The sequence below is a fragment of the Lissotriton helveticus genome, chromosome 4_1, assembly GCF_964261635.1.
Source record: "Lissotriton helveticus chromosome 4_1, aLisHel1.1, whole genome shotgun sequence".
Taxonomy (NCBI): Eukaryota; Metazoa; Chordata; class Amphibia; order Caudata; family Salamandridae; genus Lissotriton; species Lissotriton helveticus.
Genome location: NC_136063.1, coordinates 1,971,667,313 through 1,971,690,133, shown reverse-complemented (window position 1 = coordinate 1,971,690,133; position 22,821 = coordinate 1,971,667,313). Strand labels below are relative to the sequence as shown.

The 22,821-nt window shown below is 45.0% G+C and overlaps 1 protein-coding gene across 1 annotated transcript in view; it reads left to right on the top strand.

The window, feature by feature from the left end:
• The window catches only part of LOC144828242 (endophilin-A2-like), a 33,767-nt gene that overhangs the window by 3,510 nt on the left and 7,436 nt on the right, over nucleotides 1-22,821 (top strand). Inside the window, exon 2 of the mRNA XM_078686320.1 lies at nucleotides 4,411-4,543. Coding sequence (XP_078542446.1) covers nucleotides 4,411-4,543 — 133 coding nt within the window. The remainder of the gene's footprint in view (nucleotides 1-4,410; nucleotides 4,544-22,821) is intronic.

Genomic DNA, 22,821 nt, shown 5'->3' with positions numbered 1-22,821 from the left:
CACACCTGCAGTCTAGTATGCCTGTTGTGTCTTGTGTATGTTTTGTGTAGTGTTCTTCCTGTGATGCCACAATGAGACCAGTGACCGTTGTTCTGTTGTGTCTCCCTAGGTGCTACAGACGAATACTGCCCTACATACTGTACATCATTTGGACACATCATGGACATTGTCAACACTGTAAATATTGCACTAAAAACGATAATGCACAAAATCAGGTGCGTCAGGTATTTTATTTTGAAAGTGGACATGTGAATTGTGCGGGAATATTTACATGAAGGTGGGGAATGAGCAGTGAGTTGACAGTCCTGTTCGATGAGATGCAAGAGTAGACACCACAAGGATGTGGTGACCCAGTCCAACAGACAGGTGCCATAGCCAAGGAAATGTGGGGAAAGACAGTCCAAACAGTGAATGCAGTGGGGAAGAGGGTTATCATCATGGCTGGCTCCGTGACTGGCGTGTGGCAGGTGCTTTGCCTACGGAGACTCCCAGGCACTTCTTTGGACGCCCCCTAGATCTTTTTGGTGTTGGGGGGCCTGCTGAATGGCCAGCGGTGTCAAAGGACTCGCCCCTCTCTGTTGGCGCAGGGGAGGATGGTGCATTGTCATCCTGCGGCACAACAGGAGGGGACGGAGGTGGTGGTTGGGACACAGGCCTGTCCCTATTGCAACGCCACTTGCTGGCCCATGAGGTCCAGCATCTGTCCAAGGCGGTTGTCGATGGACCTCATCAGCAGGATGAACACCCTTAATAGTTCATCAGCCCGGCCACTTTGTCCCTGGACTTCTTGGTATGCCTCCACAACTCTGGTGAAGTGGTCCAGGGATGGTGTCCACTCCTCCCGAGGTCTGGTGGTGACCCTGGCCCTCCCACCTGCTCTGCTGCCACGGACCTCTTGTCTCGCCACTGTGGGTCCACGCACTCTCTCCTTGGCCTCCACGGTCATTGCTGTGGGCTGGTCATCCCCTGGGACAGGGAGGGTGCTGCAGGTGGTACTGGTGGTACTAGTGGTAGTGGCGGTGGTGGTGGTGGTGGCTGTGGTGGAGGCAGAGGCCGTGATAGCAGGGGTCTGCTGCTCTGTTGTTGCAGCAGACGTGGTGGTGGGGAGGATGGGGGCCTGGGACCTCTGGGTCTGTGGCACACCAGATGGGCTGGGCCGGAGCTCATCGTCCAAACTGTCCTGGGAGTCCACATCTGAGAGTCCATGTTCCGGGGGTGGAGACTGGCTCTGCTGGTCATTGGGGTGGTCCTCAGCAGTCAGTTCTTCATCACCTGTGGAGTAGATGGGGAATGGTCAGTGTTGGGCACTGTGCAAGTATTGTGTCATCTGCGTATCATCGACTATCTGTACACTACACAATTATGAAGTCACCAGTAGTACAATTCATGGCAACACTGTGTGTAATATCATAGTGCAGAGGAACATCATTTACTCATACATGTTGAATGTTAATGCAAAGCATGCAATTGTTGTTGCGTTTAGGGATGCAGGTCTACCACACTCACACACACATCAGGAGAGTTAAGATAGCTACCTACCTGTTAGGTGAGGGTGGGGAGTGCAATGGCTGACACATGCTCATGGATGGGGGTGGTCTGTATCCTGCTCAACTGTGGGCCAGGGGGCATGGTGGGAATGGTAGTGCAGGGCTCCCTCTAACAGACAGACATCACAAGCAAGATAGCTACCTACCTGTTAGGTGAGGGTGAAGAGTACAATGGCTGACACATGCTCCATGCTGCTGGAGTGTGGGCCAGGGGGCATGCTGGGAGTAGTGATACAGGCCTTCCACCCCAAACAGTGCTCCAATACAAGATGGCTACCTACCTGTAAGTCTGTTTGTTGAACTGTGCAATGGCTGACACTTGCTCCTGGGTGGGGGAGGCCTCCATGCTGCTGGAGTGTGGGCCAGGGGGCATGCTGGGAGTAGTGATACAGGCCTCCCACCCCCAAACAGTGCTCCAATACAAGATGGCTACCTACCTGTAAGTCTGTTTGTTGAACTGTACAATGGCTGACACTTGCTCCTGGGTTGGGTAGGCCTCCATGCTGCTGGAGTGTGGGCCAGGGGGCATACTGGGAGTAGTGATACAGGCCTCCCACCCCCAAACAGTGCTCCAATACAAGATGGCTACCTACCTGTAAGTCTGTTTGTTGAACTGTGCAATGGCTGACACATGCCCCTGGGTAGGGAAAGCCTCTGTGCTGCTGAAGTGTGGAACCGGGGGCATGCTGGGAGTAGTGATACAAGCATCACACCCCCAAACAGTGCTCCAATACAAGATGGCTACCTACCTGTAAGTCTGTGTGTTGAACTGTGCGATGGCTGACACTTGCTCCTGGGTGGGGGAGGCCTCCATGCAGCTGGAGGGTGGCCAGGGGGCATGCTGGGAGTAGTGATACAGGCCTCCCACCCCCAAACAGTGCTCCAATGCAAGATGGCTACCTACCTTTAAGTCTGTTTGTTGAACTGTGCAATGGCTGACACATGCTCCTGGGTGGGGGAGGACTCCATGCTGCTGGAGTGTGGGCCAGGGGGCATGCTGGGAGTAGTGATACAGGCCTCCCACCCCCAAACAGTGCTCCTCTACAAGATGGCTACCTACCTGTAAGTCTGTTTGTTGAACTGTGCAATGTCTGACACTTGCTCTTGGGTGGGGAGGCCTGTATCCTACTCAGCTGCCTGCTCAGCTGTGGGCCAGGGGACATGGTAGGAGTTGCAGTGCAGGCCTCCCTCCCCCATACAGGCATCCTAAGCAAGATGGCTAGCTACCTGTTGGGTGAGGGTGGACAGTGTAATGGTGTTTAGGTATTGCAAGGAAGTACTTCTCAGTGTGTTGTTTGGCATTTGTTTGTACTTACCAGCCTCCACTCCCCCGGCTACTCCTGTGGGACTCTCAGGAAGCAGTAAGGCAAGCACCTGTTCCTCAAAGAACCTCAAGTGAAACCACTTAGCCTGTTCGCACAGTTGCTCACCCAGCATTGGGTACACAATCTTATCTTTTATACATCAATGTGATATATATATACAAAATTTACATTGACAAACCAAATGACTCATAAAGATCAGAATCACAGTGCGTTTACTATTTATCATATACACATTATGAATTTAGAAACATCATAATGCATCAATTACATCTCATTCCCATGATTATTATCATTCCACTGTAGTTTTATATAATGCCCGTAGTTTCATGTAGTGCCCAATGCATTTCGGGCCATGAGGCCCTTCGTCGGGGGCTCAATCTGAAAAAATAAATAAAATAATAAAAAAACATTCTCTGTATCGTTGTGACCTCACAATGTCCATGAATTCAGTCTAATTATAGACTTGCAACTATAACATTTATTAATCTACATTTCGAATCTAGTCATATACAGCAATTGTAAGGTGCAGTGTTTCTGAAAGAATACATTAAAAAGAAAAAAAGAAAATACATACAAAGCCAATGCCTACTAAACCATTTTTACTTGTAAACAACAAAACACTAATATTGAAAAAAAGTACAAACTCACTCGAAAAAGCCACTATCCTTAGTCTGAGTTATTAGGACCACACCGGGCGAAAGAACTTTGAAGCTGTTGCCTGTTCAGAATGGTAAAAACTCAGTATCAATGCTCTACCATGAGTTTGGTTGTTAAGTCAATAAAGAACATCTTGGACACTGACCTTAGACCTTGCTTTATTCCGTGCGACGTCCAAAATTGTTCACGCTCACAAATTTGACTCCTTTAATACTCCGCCTACATAAACAATCGAGGGGTTAACTCTGACCTAAAAAGCATATATCTATACTAGTTACACTGCATATTGGTAAACAATATCCACCCCCTTTTTGTAATTGATAATATTTAGGACAGTGCAAGATTCACTTCTACACACTACCTCGCTCTTTACCAGAAACTTTCTTGAGAAGAGATGAGGGTTCATTCTCTGTTAATCCTTTTGACTCTTGCTGAAGTTGGCAGAGATGCATTTGTATTTTTGATCTATGGATAGTGATACTGATCCAAGCTATGCAGCCTTTCTTACTAAAATCCTACCTTTGCCTAATAACGGACCCGCCATTAATGGGGAGCAGGGCTCCAAATTCTGCTTACACGCCCCTGGCATGTGACTTGGCCTTAGCACAGCGCCTTCTATAAATATGGAACAGATCCACCCTGTGAAGTAGAAAGGGCATGACTCACGGTTATACCTCTGATGGCACGTGAGTCAGAAACTAGAAATATGCTACCTACCTGGCCACATCCTCTGTCCTTCCTGACCTGAAGAACCGAAGGGACTCTTAATTCTGAGATACTTCTGTATTCTGGGCTACACTCCCCCACTGTTCACAAACTCCACATATAAAGCTGCATTTACTTTCCTATGACCTCATTTCCCTGTATTCCCCCTCCCCTAGGCGATGTGCTTTTGGATGCTGGGGAGTCAATGAAGAGATTGGCAGAAGTAAAGAATTTGTTGGATATTGAAGTCAAGCAGAACTTTATTGATCCACTGCAGAACCTGTGTGACAAAGATCTTCAAGAGATACAGGTAACTCAGCAACGCTTCTCATTGCAACATCCTCCCTGTACCCTGAAGTCTGCCACGGGTTGCCTTGCAGTAGTATAAGCCTCGTAAGTGCACCTTTTGTGCCAGAAGTAGGTGGGATAAGTGACCTGGGGCTGGGTACTTGCTTCATGGATTTTACAGCTGATTGGCAATAGGTTGGCAGTGTTTGAATGTACAAACAAGTACAGTTATATTCAGTGCTTGTAAGGTTGGCAGTGTCTGGACGGATGAACAAGTACAGTTATATTAAGTACTTGTGAAGACAGTGAAATACCTAGCACAGTTGTCTTAGGATTACTCATGTTGGGTTCCAGTTGAGATGGGGCATTATTTATTTCAAACTTGCACTGGCTGAAGAAGAAAGCAGCCCCATTAACTAGCAGGTTAGATCTCTAAGCCGTCCCGCTTTGCAGACTTCCATATATTTCTAAGGACTTATCTTTGTGAAACTTGTCATTCAGAAACTAATATGGGGGTCTGTTTGTACACCGGGATCTCCAAGCTGCAGTTAAAATGCACAAGCATTTGCCAGAGCACCTTGGAACTGTTACTTATACCTTTGAAATTATATACATGCAGCTATATATCCGCCAAGAATAGCTTGGTGCAAGAATTATGCGTTCGCGACTGCGCGCTACATATGGCAACAGCATGAGCTTTAGATAAACTTCAGGCCATGAGAAGAGCCACAGTATGTATTATGTGAACACCATGCAAAATACTCTCCCACCAGGTCCTGTCGCCCTCTTCACCTCACACCACCCACATTATAACCGGACAGTGCAGTGGGAGTGCCTCGTGGATGTATATTGTCCTTAGGGTATATGTCTGGATCCCCGAATCTGCCTCCGATATCAGAGTGGCTTTCAGAACTGGAAGTTTAGTAGCCCCCAGACCTCTTTCTGCTACGATTTTAAGGTAATGGAAGCAGTTCCTTGGTGAATTTCATCCAGTTTACTCTGTAGTAATTGTCATGGGGTGCCTCTGAAGTCAAGATGCCACCATCCCTCCTGACGTCATGGCAGCGCCACCTGCCCTCCTGATGTCACGGTGGCGCCACAAGCCCTCCTAATGTCACAGTGGTGCCACCAGCCCTCCTGATGTCACTGTGGTGCCACCAGCCCTCCTGACGTCACGGTGCCACCAGCCCTTCAGACATCACAGTGGTGCCCCCAGCCCTCCTGATGTCACGATGGTGCCACCAGGCTTCCTGACGTCTCTGTGGTGCCACCAGCCCTCCTGATGTCACGGTGGCGCCACAAGCCCTCCTGACATCACAGTGCCTCCATCCCTCCTGACCTCACGGGGCCACCAGCACTCCTGACATCACAGTGGTGCGACCAGCCCTCCTGACTTCACGGCACCACCAGCCCTCCTGACGTCACGGCATCACCAGCCCTCCTGACGTCACGGGGCCACCAGCCCTCCTGACGTCACAGTAGTGCCACCTGCCCTCCTGACGTCACAGTGGTGCCACAAGCCCTCTCGATGTCACAGTGGTGCCACCAGCCCTCCTGACGTCACAGTGGTGCCAACAGCCCTCCTGGCATCATGGTCCTGCCATCCCTCCCTATGAGGAGAGCAGTACACCTGATGTTGGCTGAAAGAGTTGCACTTTTTGGTGATCTCACTTTTTAGCAACTGATCCAACTTGCCGTTTTCTGCAGACATGACAATAGAGTTGCAACAATTTGAAATTGTCCCTTTATGTTAGCAGAAAACCCAATGATGAGAGGTGCGCCTTTTTGACAGATGAGCTCTTTCAGATGCAATTATTTGGTCAGGAAGTGGTGCAGACTGGCAAGTATCACATCAGTCAATAATCTGTATTTGTCTAGCGCGACTAATCACCCGCGGGGGTATCCAGGCGCTATGCATGCTATCAAGGCGGTGCTGCATGGTGTGGGAAGTCTGGGACACTCTTGGACTACGAACTCAGCTCTGAAGTTGTTGCTCAAAAGAGGCTTGCTAACTACAACTTTTGATCTCATAAGGCTCATGAATGCTTAACCATGAATAAGCAAACTAGAAGAATTAATTGAGTGGGCCATGAGCCAAGGAAAACGCAAGCCAAGTATGATAAGTCAACACTTCCCTACCTCATTATCTTAGTAACCTCGTTACTGATTACACTTCAGTTTTACCCAAATATGAAACATTAAACCCACATGATAACACACTCTTAAGATTAAGAAACAATAAAAATCATTCCAGTTACCAAGTGATTGGTGAGCTTGAAGCTCCCACATGACCTCCTCTCAAAAGAAGATTCACCGAAGGACTATCATTGTATACCATTTGTAAAAAACTGAAGTGTAATCGGTTACGCTGTTACAATTGCGTTATCTCTGGTATTGGTCAATGCAGGAGAGGGAGATCCAGGGGAAAAGTGTAGCTCAAATTGATATGTGACCCTCCTATCCTCTTCTCAATGATAGATGACTGCACATCTGACACAGCGTAAAGGAGAAATCCCAGACCTAAAGCAAGCCATTTTCACCCAACACATTTTTTGAGTAAGTCACACTCTTAATGGTGACTGCAGTTTGAAAGGTTATTTTCTTTAGTTTCTCATTTGTTAAAGTTTTCATTGTACAATTGGAAGGAGAAAATAGGTTGTGATTTTTTTTTACAAAATATGCTCTTTTCTGAGGTCCATGTGGGTGACGGGCAGAGATTATTCTGTCCTTTCTGGGGTATTATTCGGGTTAATAAACATTAATTGAGTGTCTGGCACCCATGTTTCATCACAATCGCCTTCCTTGGTAGATGTGACTGAGTAGGAAGTGCCCAGTTCCTGAGTGGTGTACCCTTTCAAACAGAAATATATTTTCTTGTCTGACCAAAACCTCATACCTTTTAAAAATATGTTTAAAATCATGAAGGAAATTAATGTAGAGAAGCTTCTCAAGTTGAGCTATAGCAGAATCGTAGCAGGAGAGCATCTTTAGTCTTTTATCTTTTTAAACGTCCTGGGACTTCAAACACTGGTTCAGTTGGCTCAAGACTGGGGAAGCTAGGATTTTTCTCTAGATTTTCTTACCCATCTCTAGAATCCCAAACAAGGTCGACTGGAACTTTTTCCCTGTTCAAGAAATATGGAGAAAGATTTCACAATGATGTAATTAAACAACTTCCAAACATATCCAATTGAACTAAAATGACCACTGACTATGACTGGAATTTCAAAGATTTATTACAAAGCCAAAATTAATTGAATGTACAAACATCTCAGCAAGAGATTCAAAAAATTCTTATGTGATTCAGGATAAAAAGCAAAGTCAATTCAAGTAACATCAGGCAACCAAGAACAGCCCCAGCTTGAAGTTTGGACTGCATTAACAAAAAGAAAAGGAAATGGTTAGTCTGTCCCTACACTACTCTAAGGTGACATCCCTATATAACATTCCCATCAAACAAGAGTAAAGGTGTCAGCGGTGAAGACTTCCAAAGACGTACATTCACTTTCTTTAGGCAAATATTCTAACTGTCGAGCTCGTTCTAAGATGCTCCTTCTCACACCCCACTCTGCCCTAAGTTTCCTAAGACTCTCTCTCTACAGCTTTCTACATCCTGCTCTGTCCGTTCCCTGACTAAAATCTGGTCTCCACCCTCGGGTGCTGTCCCTAATGCAAAATCCCCAAAACAGTCGACACGCCTAAAGGTATGCCCCTCTGGCAGGTAAAGATCTTTGGATTTTTCCAGTATGGCACCTTTCCATCCAGTGTCCGTTGGTGTGTCCTTGGGTCCCAGGCACATTCCTCGCTAAATGTTGCACTCCCAAATTCTTGGCAGCTTTTATCCGTTCGCCCCTACTATCCTAACTCTCAAACAATGGACCCTTCTACCTAACGAGCCTTGTGGCATTGCACCTGTAAATGTATGTAAATGTAGTTGAGCTTATATAGCGCACAGCTACCCGCAGTGGGTTTCCCGGCGCTTGCTTAGGGAACCCTTCCTGGTATTCCCCTGTGAGATAGCAGGGTATCCACAAGGTGAAAGTCAGGCATCCCGCCGCGAGGGGCTGTTGTGGAGATTAAGCAAGCTATTGCCCAGAGTCGCAGAGTGTGAACCCGTGAGTCGAGGAGGCACCGGGGCGAGAATTATCGAGTCCGTGGAATTTTTAGCCCAAGACCCCGCCGAGGCGGGGAATTGAACCCTGGTCCAGGACCGATCTCAGCTTCCGGATCTGCTGCCTCTAACCCCTGAGCCACACTTCTCCACACCTGCAATCCAAAATACATAAGAACATCTCTGCAAACATTTGAAGTTACAATTTCATATTTTGCTGAGGACAGCATTCCCCGGAAAGAGAAAATCATTCCTTCTCGACTAATGCTAACAAAAGAAAATACAACTAGGCTTCTCAAGGCTTCAGCAGCCCTTGCATTTTCAAATGCATTTCTAACACAGCATGACATTTCATTTCACTACTTCAACACGTTAATTATATTTTCAATGTAGCACCAGCTTTAATTCTAAAGCCTATGTTAATTCACTCATTAATAATCGTATATTTCAAAAGCATCTTGTTAATAATACGACATTTCACAGGTGATTACATTTCTATTTTAGGCAACACTGCATTTCGATTAAAACTCTACAGTAGTCTCTGGTTACTAATCACATCCATATATATCGTGCTGATTCTCAGCCTAACATTATAAGTCTAAACTACATTTGTAGGCCCTCTAAATATGTGGGTGCTGACTACTCGGGATTATGGTGCACCCCTACGAATTTCAAAATAACATGGCGCTCTCTCAGTTCCCCCCTTTGATGACCCGTGTCATCACACCCTACACTATCCTTAGGGAAAAATTGATTTATACAGAGCTTGTCGCCATTTTTCCTCTCCTGAGCATCTCCATATTCTTCAGACTTTGATACTGACTGTCCTGCAGTCTCTCCATTCGTCTCTCTTGTATTCGCATTGACCTCTCCAATCGGCTTGACCTGTACCACTTATACGCTCTGACCAATCCCCACTATCCAATCACACAACACACCACTATTATTATTGGCTTCAGTATGTAACCAATAATCCCTTTTCCAAGGTTAGCAAACCAACTTCCAAACTTTCCAAAGCCCTTTCCAATCTTTTTCCACACAGTTTCTCCAGTCAAGTCTTCATTCTCATAATGAATCACAGTAATGTTGCTTATATATTTCTCCAGATCCTTGCTATTGTCTCGTATATAAATACAACATTCTTGTACCTTTAAAAGTTTACAGACTCCTCCCTCTTTAGCTAGAAAGCCGTCTAATGCAAGACGATTTTGTAAAACCATAGTCCTTATCGACAACATCTCACCTTCCACCAACACAAACGACTTAGCTGTAGTCATCGACAACTCATCCACAACAGTCCCCAATCGTCTTATCTTCACATCATTCATGATCACTCCCAAAGTTGATATTATTGCTCTAAAAATATCCCCAACTATGGCTCCTGCACTTTCACCTCGCTTCACTCTTACATGTTGTCCTCCTTCAAGAAGTTCAAAATCTTCTGTATGATAAATCATAGGAAAAATTATCGCTAAATAGCACGTTCAATACCATTTCTCAGGCAGTCGCACATAAGCATTCCTCCCACAGACAAAACACACCGTTGGAATCACTTGCACCACACTCTGCAAGAAATCCTTTGCATAATACTCAAAAGTGAAAGTATGCTCACACTTGGTGTGACCTACGTTAACATTCTCATAATATGTCTGTGGTCGGTGAATGCACAACTTCTCCTTCTGTACTTCATCTAGAGCTACTGGACCATAACTCATTTTAGACTTGTGCAGCTTTTCTTCATCTGTCCAATCCACTTTGCCTTGTCCTGAATCTGGCAACTGTTTTTGTTTTCAATATATATCTTCTACCTGATCAATTCATTTCTTCTATGTGTCTGACAACAGGCACGTCAAATTATGACGATGCGCATAAGCTGTATCCAACTCCTGGGTTGGAATAAAATATGTTCCAAGTCAGTCCTCTGACTTATAATAATCATACTTGTTCAAAGGCTTATAGGCAGGCACTTCAGGGAGCACCGTATCATAATTCGAAAATAAATACTCAAAATGATTGCGACCATAAAATGTGCTAAGCATCAAACTAGATGAAATTCCATATGTCAATGGAAGATGGTGGTATCTAATACCCTCGTCTACAGAAACAGGCAATTGCATACACACATAGCAATCTTTTGCATCCATCGCATCAATGTACTCATACACCAACTTTGCATATGCATTAAGCTTGAAATTACCCAGGGACAGATCTACGTGTAATCTACGGCTCTCTTCTAGCAGCAAAGCTCTTTCACGTCCTACCTTTACCTCTTCTTTGCTAACAGTAGTAGGTGTAGGTGTACCCTCGACCTCTACTGCCTGCTCATGTGGTACTAAATACGAGACTACAACTACTAGAATAATGAAGAGTATAACTCCTCCTATAAGTGTGCCTACAATGCACCTAGCTCTACGATTCGGGTTTCCAGCCTCCATGGTCTGAAGACTTGCTTTTCAATGTAGTCGTTCAACAACAGTGTTCAAAAGTCTTTTTCTCCTCCTTCCTGTAGAAGCACTCGAACCACACCTCGGAGGCTGAAAGTCCCCTTTTATTTTCAGTTCCTTATTTACAGCCAACAATGGACAACCCTAACCCTTCTCCGTCCTCTATGGGAAGTCCCTAAATTTCTTCTTCTTCCACTCTGACCTATCTTATTTACAAAAAGTATTTACAAAAGTCTCCTTCATCAATAATAAGATTTGTTCCAACCGCTTCTAGCACATATCCCAAAAGTTTAAGACGAATAACGTTGGAGTCTTGAGCTGATATCTCAGGGCTGAATGTAGGAAAAAGCAATCTACTCAAAATTAGATGACAAATTCTGCTTAAAATTGGTGGATTTGGAACAGTGATGGTCAGTACACCTTCGATCTCAAGTCCCGGCACCAACAAAAGCACGTCCAGCTTGATGTTAGGACTGTTACTGATCACTGTCACTGCCCCCCCCCCCATCCCCATCTCAATATGCCTGGCATCAGTCACAGGGTAGGTCCACTCAGGAGTCACGTACCTTCGACAAGACACTCTATTTCGCCTTGATCTTCTCAATCCTCTGCGAGCTTACCCTTCCCCGTCTCCGTCCGATTCAGACTCCTCAGACACAGGAGCAAGATCCCTTTCGGAAACCAACCTCTGGTTCAGTCGCCTTTGTCTTCCCGGCCACTGCTCCCCTGCTCTGCTGGTCCTCCTGCTCTCGACTTGCTCACTTTGCTCACTGTTTTCTTTAGCTGAGTTCGGCTTCGGATCACTTTCACAGTCACTTCCCCTTTCAGAGACAGTCTCAGACTCACTTCCGTTGTGACCCTCTTCAGCTTGATCTGGTGAGTCCCTTGATTCTTCAGGCACCCTCACAGCTTGGCTTGTCCCCTCCTGTGGCCCTGCCACCTCAGCTGGATTTTCATCAAGGAGAGGAGCTGTTTCTTCCAAGGATGCTGGAACTCATTGGGTGTGTGAAGCATGCACCCAATTCGGAAGCCCAGCACACTTCACAGCAGTGTTCGTTATAAGGATGACTTGATAGGGCCCCTTCCAACGAGCATCCAAGCAGCTTTTTCTCACGTGCTTCCGAACTAGCACCCAGTCCCTCGGACTCAGGTCGGGGCAGAGATCACTGGAAGCCGGAACCACAGCAGCCTGCACCTGATGGGACACTGAGCGGATAACATCAGCGAGTCCCTTGCAATAATCAAGGATCAGATTGTGGTACCAAGCCTCAGCCAGGCCTACTAGTGCAAGGGATTCGCCCTTCTCTGCTTAGAGTAATTAGACCAATAATAAGAAGTTGGCACAGAAACTGGAATAGAAAAGACAGAGTTTATTAAACCTCATGAGATGTAACTACATTCACACAACACCCATCGGTAGAGTATGAGGTAGCACACTGACTGGAAGGAGCTTTGTCCTTTTATACCCACACAGGGGCTGCAATGAAGGTGGTACAAGGCACAGAGTGTTGGTTTCAAATACATATAAGGTCATATAGAGAGTGTGCTAGCAACAAGTGGGAAGGGCTGACAGTTAGCTAATTCTGGTGGACAGTTACAAATTTGAAACAGCTGCATGCTCAACTGAGCATGTGCAAAGCAGAAGAGGATAAATATATCTTGTCTCTAGGCAGATTTCAAGACCAGTTAACAGGAAGGTAGGACAGAGCACATGGCAACCAAAACGGCCGACAGAAATACAAAATGGATTCCGTAAAATGGACAAGATAGTCTCTAAATACAAGATGTCTTCTGCTAATGCTTAACCAAGATCATCGGTGATACTCAGCAAGGCTGTTGATGGTACCGCTGGTAACCTCATTGCCCCCCCATCAGCACTTCATGAGGCAAGAGACCTGTTCTGCTGTCTGGGGTACTGCGCATACTCATTAGCACCAAAGGAAAGGCATCTGGCCACTTAAGAGACTTGGATGAGCACACTTTCGCTATCCGAGCTTTCAAAGTTCTGTTGATCTGCTCCACTATCCCAGAAGCCTCTGGTTGATAACTACAATGGAGTCTCTGATCAATGTTCAGTGCTGTACAAATCATCTTCATAATCTCACTATGGAAGTGAGTTCCTCTGTTCGATTCCAAAGAGGTCGGGACCCCGAATCTAGGCATTAGTTCCCTCAACAATAGCTTAGCTACTGTAAGTGTGTCGCACCTATGTGTCAGGTATGCCTACACCCACCTTGAGAACACACACACCACCACCAAAATGTACCTCAAGTGATTGCATCTGGGCATCTCAATAAAATCCAATTGTATTCTATTGAACGGTCTCCCAGACCTTCCAATGTGACTCATGGTGACTGCAGTTCTCTTTCCAACATTCATTTGTTGACACATAACACACCTTTGACAAACAGATTCTGCCACTGCACGAAACTTTGGATTGTGCCATGTTTGTCAGAACACTCGTATCATCGCATCCCTTCCCAAATGAACTGCACCATGAATTTGACTCAACAGCTCATCTGGCAACACCGCTCTCCCATCAGTCGAGACCCAAATATCCACATCTCCTTTTAACGCAGCCTGAATAGATCCACATATTTTTCTCATGGTCAGACACCTGTTCCTGCATGCATCTGAGCTCATCCCAAGTATCAGCTATGGCCAGCATCATGTCTAACTCGGTTCTTTCCTCGCACCCTTCTATATCTTGTTCAGTGAGTGAATAACCTTGCTCAGCACAGAGTTGTGCAACTTCGTCCGCGTAGCGGTTTCCAAGTGACATGAAATCTGTTCCTTTACCATGAGCCGTGCACTTCACAACAGCAATCTCTATGGGTTCCTGCAAGGCTCCTAGAAGCAGCCTAACAAATTCTCCATTCCGGATTGGTGATCCTGACGAAGTCATGTAACCTCTCTGAGACCATAGCTGTCCATAGTCATGAACCACACCAAACCCATATTGGCTGTCAGTGTAAATGGTAATATGAATTCCCTTTGCTGCCAGGGAGGCAGCCGTCAAAGCTATGAGTTCAGCCACTTGAGTGGAGTATACTCCTTCCAGGCATGCAGCTTCCACGACTCCTGAAATTGTGCATACAGCAAATGCCGCTCTCAGCTGACCAACACTGTCTCTTATACACGAACCATCGACAAAGAAAGTTTCATCAGGGTTGATCAAACGTTCATCAACAATGTCAGGTCTCGGTTTGGTGCAAAGTTCAGTCACATCAAGACAATCATGGTCCTCACAATCTCCATGCGTGTTTAGCAACGGCATCAAGGTAGCAGGATTCAAAACAGAGCACCTTTTAAGGGTCATGTTCTCCACAGCAAGTATAACCTGCTCGTAGCGCGTGAGCCTATTATTCGTCAAGTGCTGTGTCTTGGTCCTGGTCATTAACAACTCTAATGAGTGTGGTACAAAAACAGTCAATGGATGACCCATCACAATGCTTTCACACCTTTCAATGCTGACACCTGTTGCAGCAAAGGATTTAAGACATCCGGGCCACGCTGAAGCTACTGGATCTCAAGTAGCTGAGAAGTAGGCAACTGGTCTACGGACACCTCCATGATCTTGAACTAGGACTGTTAATGCACAACCCTCTCGTTCACAGCAGAACAATGAAAAAGGCATTTTGTAGTCAGGCATTCCCAGGGCGAGAGCACGACAAAGGTCCTCTCGCAACTCAAGGAAAGCCTTCATACAGTCGATGTCCCATGGTACCGGATTGCTCACGTCCTTGTGCGTCAGTCTCTGCAAAGGCTTTGCCTTCAATGAGAAGTTAGCAATCCACTGGCGACAGTAGCCAACCATCCCTAGGAACATCCTAACCTCTCTCTGGGTAGAAGGCACCATCATATTCAGTATTGCCTCAATGCTATCTGGTGACACTTTCCTTTTGCCCTTCTCTATCCTATGACTCAAATATTGCACCTCGTTCAAGCAGTACTGCAACTTATTTGGCAACACCTAGTGTCCCTTCTCTGCCAAATTGTTCAGTTGGGCAATAGTATCAATCCTGCACGCATCTTCAGTCTCTGAAGCAACAAGGAGGTTGTCTATGTACTGGACGAGAACGTAGTTCTGCGGCAGTACTAGACTCTCAAGATTCTTTTTCAAGATCTGATTAAAGATCGATGGGATCTCTGTGTACCCTTGAGGGATACGACACCAAGTTAAGACACACTTTTCTAGCCTGAAAGCAAATAAAAAATTGGCTCTCTTCATGCAAAGGTATCGAGAAGAAAGCCTGGCAGAGATCTATCACAGTGAACCACTTAGCTTGGCACGGGATCTGAAATAAGATTACAGATGGATTCGGTACCACTGGACAACAGGGAACAACTATGTTGTTCACTCGGCGCAGGTCCTGTACAATCCTGAACATCCCACTCGGCTTCTGCAATCCCATTATTGGCGAGTTACATGGAGTCCCCAATATCTCCTTCAATATTCCCTGTTTAATCATAGACTCAATCACAGGCTTTATTCCCGCAATCGTTTCTGGGGTCAAATTATACTGGGGTGTTCGAGGGAAACCAACATTCTCTTTGACCTGAATCTTAACTGTCTCAACAGCTTTAATCGATCCTATGTCTTCTCCAGTAGAGTCCCACACCACCTGTGAAACTGAGTCTCTCAAATCAAAAGGAATCTCTTCCACCATCAAAGCTGGGTACATCTCTGTGCACACATGCTGATTTGCGACCTTAAAGGTAGCGTCATCGTCATTCGTCTGCAATTCTTCTCCCTTAGGGGTGCAATAGATGGAGCAATTAAGTTTGTACAGGAGAATCCTCCCTAGCAAACAAACAGGACTTGAATCACACACCACAAATTGATGTCTATCCCTGAACCTTCCTATCTTCACAGGAATTGGTTCTGTCAAAGCATTTGTCTATTTCCTATTGGCAACACCTACAACTTGGATTGTCTGTCCCGAGAGGGGTATGTTTGGGACTACTGCAGATCTCACAGTAGAATGGGTAGCACCAGTATCAGCCAGAAAGGTGGTAGGGTGACCATCAACATCAGCTTCTACAAATGGTCCCCACTGGTCTACCTCCAGGACCACCCCAAGAGTGCAGTCCTCCTCCCCCCTCAGGCCAATGGGTCCATGTAACAATCATGGCTCTCCTCAAAGAGAGGCATCTGCCAGACAGTCTGAGTTCCTGTTGATATTTTTGGTGGCTGGGAAACCTGTACTCGAGGGGCCGAGGTCCCCCCTTTGATCAACTTTGTCTTTGCTACTGCTGTCGGGGTCACCTGAGGTACCTGTTCCTGAACCAGTTCCTCCCTCCTCCTGCTATTCCTGATTTGCAGGATTATAGGGACACTCGCATTTCCAGTGTCCAATCTGGTGACACTGATGGCACTCGGTCGTCTTTTTCAGCGTCGCTACACCTATCCTTGGCTTAGAGTCGTCCCCATTTCCCTTTTTCTGGACATTCTGTTTCCTTCCAAAAGTACCTCCCTTTTCAGCAGATTGCATCTGGACCAACATCAGCATGTCCTTGAGCTTTTTGTGCTTCAAGTCGATTTCATCACTACAGTATGTAGCATACGTCAAAATCTCGTCCAGCAGTTTGTTCTGCCAACAAATTAAATGTTGCTGGATCATAAGACATATATCAGGCCTCAACCCTAGAACGAACTTTGAGACAAACTGTCCCATGCCCCTAGGATCCATCACATCTAACCCACTGTACTGCTTAAAGACCTGTAACAGTTGTTCGTAATAATCATGCACTGTCTCTTTAGGCTCCTGAACCGTCCGATCTATCATCACCCAATCGATATCGCGCGGTGGTACCTTAGATTTCAACCACGTGATCAATTGCTTGTATTTTTTCATCACAAGAGATGATGGTCCGTTTGTGGCAGCATCCCTCTCTGGCTCCACAGTGGGCCATTCAACAGCGACCTTCCAAATAAGGTGTTCAAATCAATCCACAGCACCTTCGAGATCTTAACAAACCTCTCTACCTGCTTGTACCACTCAACTGGGCTCTCTTGCAACTTTGCGAAATCATTCGTAAAGACAGCCAAATCTCCCAGACTCCAGGGTACATGCACATACCCTCCATTGGCCACCTCCCGTAATGGGTATGCTTCAATTCCTGCCATTCCTCCTCCCGAAGGGGGTGTCTCAATAGTACTCCTTCTAACACTCTTTTTCTTTGACCACCTTTCTTCCCATTTGTCAAGTCTACTCCAAGCTCGTATCCCTATAATCAGTTCTCGAATGTGAGTCTTCAATCCGATCACCCTTTTCTCTTCTAGATCTTGCTCAGTATATTGCAATCTGTGATTACCCTGCAGCATTTTTGTTTTGGACAAGTCCACATGATATCTGTCTGCCAATTCAGTTAGTTTCTCATGAGTGGACCTAGCTTTCCGAGTCGCATCCTTCGCCACAAACAACAACTCATCTGGTTCATAAAGCTCAATCCTCTCTAAAGGCAAATTTCCTTCAACAATCTCATCCACTTCTGCTTTTAATTGCATCACATCAATTCTCTTTGCCTTTATTGCCGCACTCAAAGTTCCTCGACTAGAACCACTACTCCTTTCTACACAAACACTGTCCTGTTCTCTGCACCTGTTCTCTCCAGATACGCCTCTGCAGGGCGTTCTCTTCTTGACGCTCCCTTTGTCCCCTCCCTTGGCCTGTCATTGTGAGCCCCTTCAATTGTCTCCCATGTTCTCAAGTCCGGCCTCAACTCCCCTATAGATTTTGGTCTCAGGCCCCTTAAATCCATCGGACCTCTTGACGAGTCTGCTGTCGCTGGCAATGGGGTACTCCATTCTGAAGGCCTTGGCATTTGACCCACCCCATCCACCACACTATTTCTTTCACTAATGATGCTCCCTTCCATACCAATCCGCGATGGACCTCCACTTCGCGTCTGCTCTGGATTATACACTGACACTATAGGACCAATAGGTTGCATCTAGCAACCTCTGAGAACTGACACTTTCTACATTCTGTCCTACTCCTGGCGAGAGCTTTCCCACTACCTCAGTTCTGGGAGGAACTTGTGGTACTCTCACTTCCTCCACCGGGGCTGACTTCTCCTCCCCCGCCTCTAACTTGTATTGGGGTGGTCTCTCTGATAAAAGTCTTTCTATCAAGCTATCATCCGTATCACTGTCATCGTCCTCTGTGCTCCTTTTCTGTGCATCCCCTGCTTTAACTAACAACAGGTATAACCTGTCTCCCTCAATCGTCAGTATTCTCCATCTCTTTTCCATTGCATCCCACCTCGCGTCCTGGACTGCTCTGACTGATATCTTCACTCTTTCCTGTCGCCTGTCCCTGTTTCTTTCGTGCGCCGCTCTGATCCATGCATTCAATGCCTCAAACTGTGTCGGTCTAGGCAGAGGTCGCAAAGAAGCCATAATCGCTTTCAACTGATACAACACTTCCAATCTGAAGGTTCCATATCTAGGAAAAGTCAACTCCTCATTTCCATCCGTCATCTTAGCCCAATTTTCGAGCCACAATATAGTGTGCAACCCAACATTTGTAGCCATGTAATGAGCCGGGGTATCCTCGGGTGGGGCCTCCCCACCCCCGGGGTTCTAGCCACTTTTCTTTTCTAAACAAATCTCGCAAAACTTGAAAACATTTCATGATGAGAACCAGCATATTTCTCTCGCAGCGCTCTTTGACTTCCTGATGACATTCCACCAATCCCAGCGCAGCTTCACACCAACCGCCCTATCCCAGCGCAGTGCCTACTGACGTCACTCGCCTCCGCTTCACAGCAGTTCCCCTCCTTTACAGTTCGTCTCTCACTTACACACACGTCCCAAACATATACTGAAAGGATCACTTCTGACCAAGCAACCACTTCGCTGACTGTACGTCCACAGTCTGACTGTACGTCCACAGTCACATAATTGTCACCGAACTGGTAACTGTCTGTCCACGAAACGACTGGACAATCACCTCAACTGATAGGTTAAAAACACACTGCAACTCATGGCCGGCGTCAGTTACTCATGCACTCACACATTTGTTCCCCATATCTCGGTCCAGCGGGCGATCAATGGTACCTCATGATCCCCTTAACAATGGTCGACAATTACTATTGCTGTTCGATACACCCGAACCACTTAAGCTACTCCTTGAGCCTAGGATTTTCCCGGGCTGCGCACGCTCACAGATGGTTCTCCTTTCATAGAACAGGCATTCCAACTCCGCAAGACATTACAACACAACACAACATATAACCACCGCAATCTAGCAACATATAACCCTATTCATACTTACTCTCCTAAGAACTGCTGCTATTCGCCGCACCGTCGCTCTCCGTCAGTTTCCATGGAGCGCTGTCTTCCGCCGACAATCCACTGGGCAATCATCCTCTAATTTCTATAGGCCTTGGGAGACTCTTATCCTAATCTAGATCAGATTTTCCCTACTCTAGAAAGGGAACTATCCTACACTGCTACCAACTGGGGAAGCTCGGATTTTTCTCTAGATTTTCTTACCCATCTCTAGAATCCCAAACCAGGTCGACTGGAACTTTTTCCCTGTTCTAGAAATATGGAGAAAGATTTCGCAATGATGTCTTTAAACAACTTCCAAACATATCCAATTGAACTCAAAGGACCACTGGAATTTCAAAGATTTATTACAAAGCCAAAAATAATTGAATGTACAAACATCTCAGCAAAAGATTCAAAAAGTAAACTGGCACTAATACAAACTTAATCCCACGCAAAATTCTTAAGCGACTCAGGATAAAAAGCAAAGTCAATTCGAGTAACATCAGGCAACCAAGAACAGTCCCAGCTTGAAGTTTGGACTGCATTTACAAAAATAAAAGGAAATGGTTAGTCTGTCCCTACACTACTATAAGGTGACATCCCTACATAACATTCCCATCAAACAAGAGTAAAGGTGTCAGCAGTAAAGACTTCCAAAGACTTTCTTTAGGCAAATAGTCTGTCGCGCTCGTTCTAAGATGCTCCTTCATACACACCACTGTGCCCTAAGTTTCCCAAGACTCTCTCTCTACAGCTTTCTACATCCCGTTCTGTCGGTTCCCTGACTAAATCTGCTCTCCACCTCCGGTGCTGTCCGTAATGCAAAATCCAAAAAACAGTTGACACACCGAGTATGAAACCTTTCCATCCAGCGTCCATTGGTGTGTCCTTGGGCCCCAGGCACCTTCTTTGCTAAATGTTGCACTCCCAAATTCTTGGCAGCTTTTATCCGTTCGCGTCTAGTATCCTAACTCCCAAACAATGGACCCTTGCTACCTAATGAGCCTTGTGGCCTTGCACCTGCAAGCCGAAATACATGAGAACATCTCTGCAAAACATTCGAAGTTACAATTTCATATTTTTCTGAGGACATCTCTCCCCGGAGAGGGAAAATCATTCCTTCTCGACTAATGCTAACAAAAGAAAATACAACTAGGCCTCTTCTGGCTTCAGCATGTTTCAGGCCCTTGCATTTTCAAATGCATTTCTAACACAGCATGACATTACATTTCACTACTTCAACACGTTAATTCTATTTTCAACGTAGCACCAGCTTTCATTCTAAAGCCTATGTTAATTCACTCATTAATAAACATATATTTCAAAAGCATCTCGTTAATAATACGACATTTCACAGGTGATTACATTTCTATATTAGGCAACACTGCATTACAATTAAAACTCTACATTAGTCTCTGGTTAATAATCACATCCATATATATAGTGCTGATTCTCAGCCTAACATTATAAGTCTAAACTACATTAGTAGGCCCTTTAAATATGTGGGTGCAGACTACTCGGGATTATGGTGCACACCTACGAATTTCAAAATAACATGGCGCTCTCTCAGGACTTTCAAGTAGAAAGAGAACATGCAATACCAGTTAATGACATTATGAGACATTTAGGTGCTCATAATCTACAAGAAATGGGGATTTTGGGGATTTGTTAAGGACTGTACCAGTGCAGGGCATGTGGGATCCTTGGACACAGACTGGGTCCAAAAGAGCACATTAAATTAAAAACCCACTGGAAATTTAAAATGAATCTAAAATGTAATGGATTCAGTAATCACCATAATCCAAGGAGCTGTCTCCATTGGATTTAAAGCAGAGTTTCATTTTTCATTTACCAAAATTCGTAAATTAAGAGGGATTGACTGGAACTATGATGCAAACATCAAAATATTAAATAACAGTGGGTGTTCTTTTTCTTCTTTTTTTTGGAAATGATATGTTATTGTTAACCATTTCCTCTAATGTATTGTAATTTAAAAGGGAGAGAATAGAAAACAACCCCTGCTAGATTTTTTAATTCGTGTTTAATGTAATGTGCTCTTTTTATAAAAAGTTCAAATAAATGGGCAAGCCAATAACACCTTATGAGCTTGGATGTTTTACTGTTATAAGACACACCGTTAATAAGGGAATCATTCAAACAAAATGAATACAGAATCTTCTTTTCTTAAGTTCAAAATAAGTTTATTGAATAAAATACAGAAACATATCATAACACAAAAGAGAAAAGAATAGAAATAACATATGATTGATACTTAATATGCTTATAACTTCTATGTGACAGAGTCTTCTTTTTTAAATTAATTCAGATGTCCTATTGGTGACAAAATATAATCCAACTCAGTCATACGTTTTGTGATTTAGGAAAAGGTTAAACCAAAAAAAATGTAAAATATTACATGGCAGGCGCATATAGAGATTAAATCATAAAAAAACATATAATTCACACATTTACAAGAAGGGGTTCAGTACAAAATATATCCAAGTATACATTGACAATGTAGTGACCCGGTCAAACGAAGTTCGGTAATCAAAATTGTCATGGCATGAAAATGCCACTCTAAAAGGATCAATGGAAAGTACGTCTTAAGGGTAGAATACACCATCCAATGATGCTGTAATATGAAAGTGTGAGATATGGGCTTGTTGATGGTTTGGTCTCAAGTGTCATTACTCTGCAAGACCAGTAATTACCCGGGACCATTATGATTTACGAGGAAATGCTATAATGGCCCCACAGGAACTCATTTAAATTCAAGAAACAACAATGTCAATTTAAAAACCAATACCCCTGTCTATAACAAAATTCATGTATCGGAATTACAGAATGCTTTGTTTAATCTATGTATGCTAATAAAGCCCTACAGTGGCTAACAACAAACATGAGATTAGCTCCAGGGGGAGGGCGGCAGCTGGCCCAGGAAATTAAAACAGCCAAAAGGGTCTCATGGCTGGGCAATCGCCCCAAAAAATTTAAGGGGGATTGCGTAGCAGTAAGTTTTACTCACACAGGGGTGTTACCCAACATCCTAATTAACTTACTCCCACCACAACGCAGGCAGGGTTCTGTTGTACCATTGACACTTAAATTTTTTTATGGGGAACAACAGAATGTCACATACCCTAAAACACCAGCTTTTGCCTGGGATTCCAACCTCGATACACATCAGAGATGGGGTTTTGAACAAACTCGTAATACAGTGAATCATCCTGTACCCCAAGGGTTTCAGAATCCTTTTGCTCAACCCCTCCCACTATCCAATCGCTTTGCACCCCTTTCATTTTTAGACCATAATGATTGACTTCAGCCAGAACAACTCGTAAAGCCTAGGCTTAACGTGCCTGTTTTTAGTATCCTTACCTGGAATATTGCTGGCATTAAGACAAAGGCAGATAATGCAACCTGGTTAGATTTCATATCCACGTATGACGTTATCGCCTTGCAG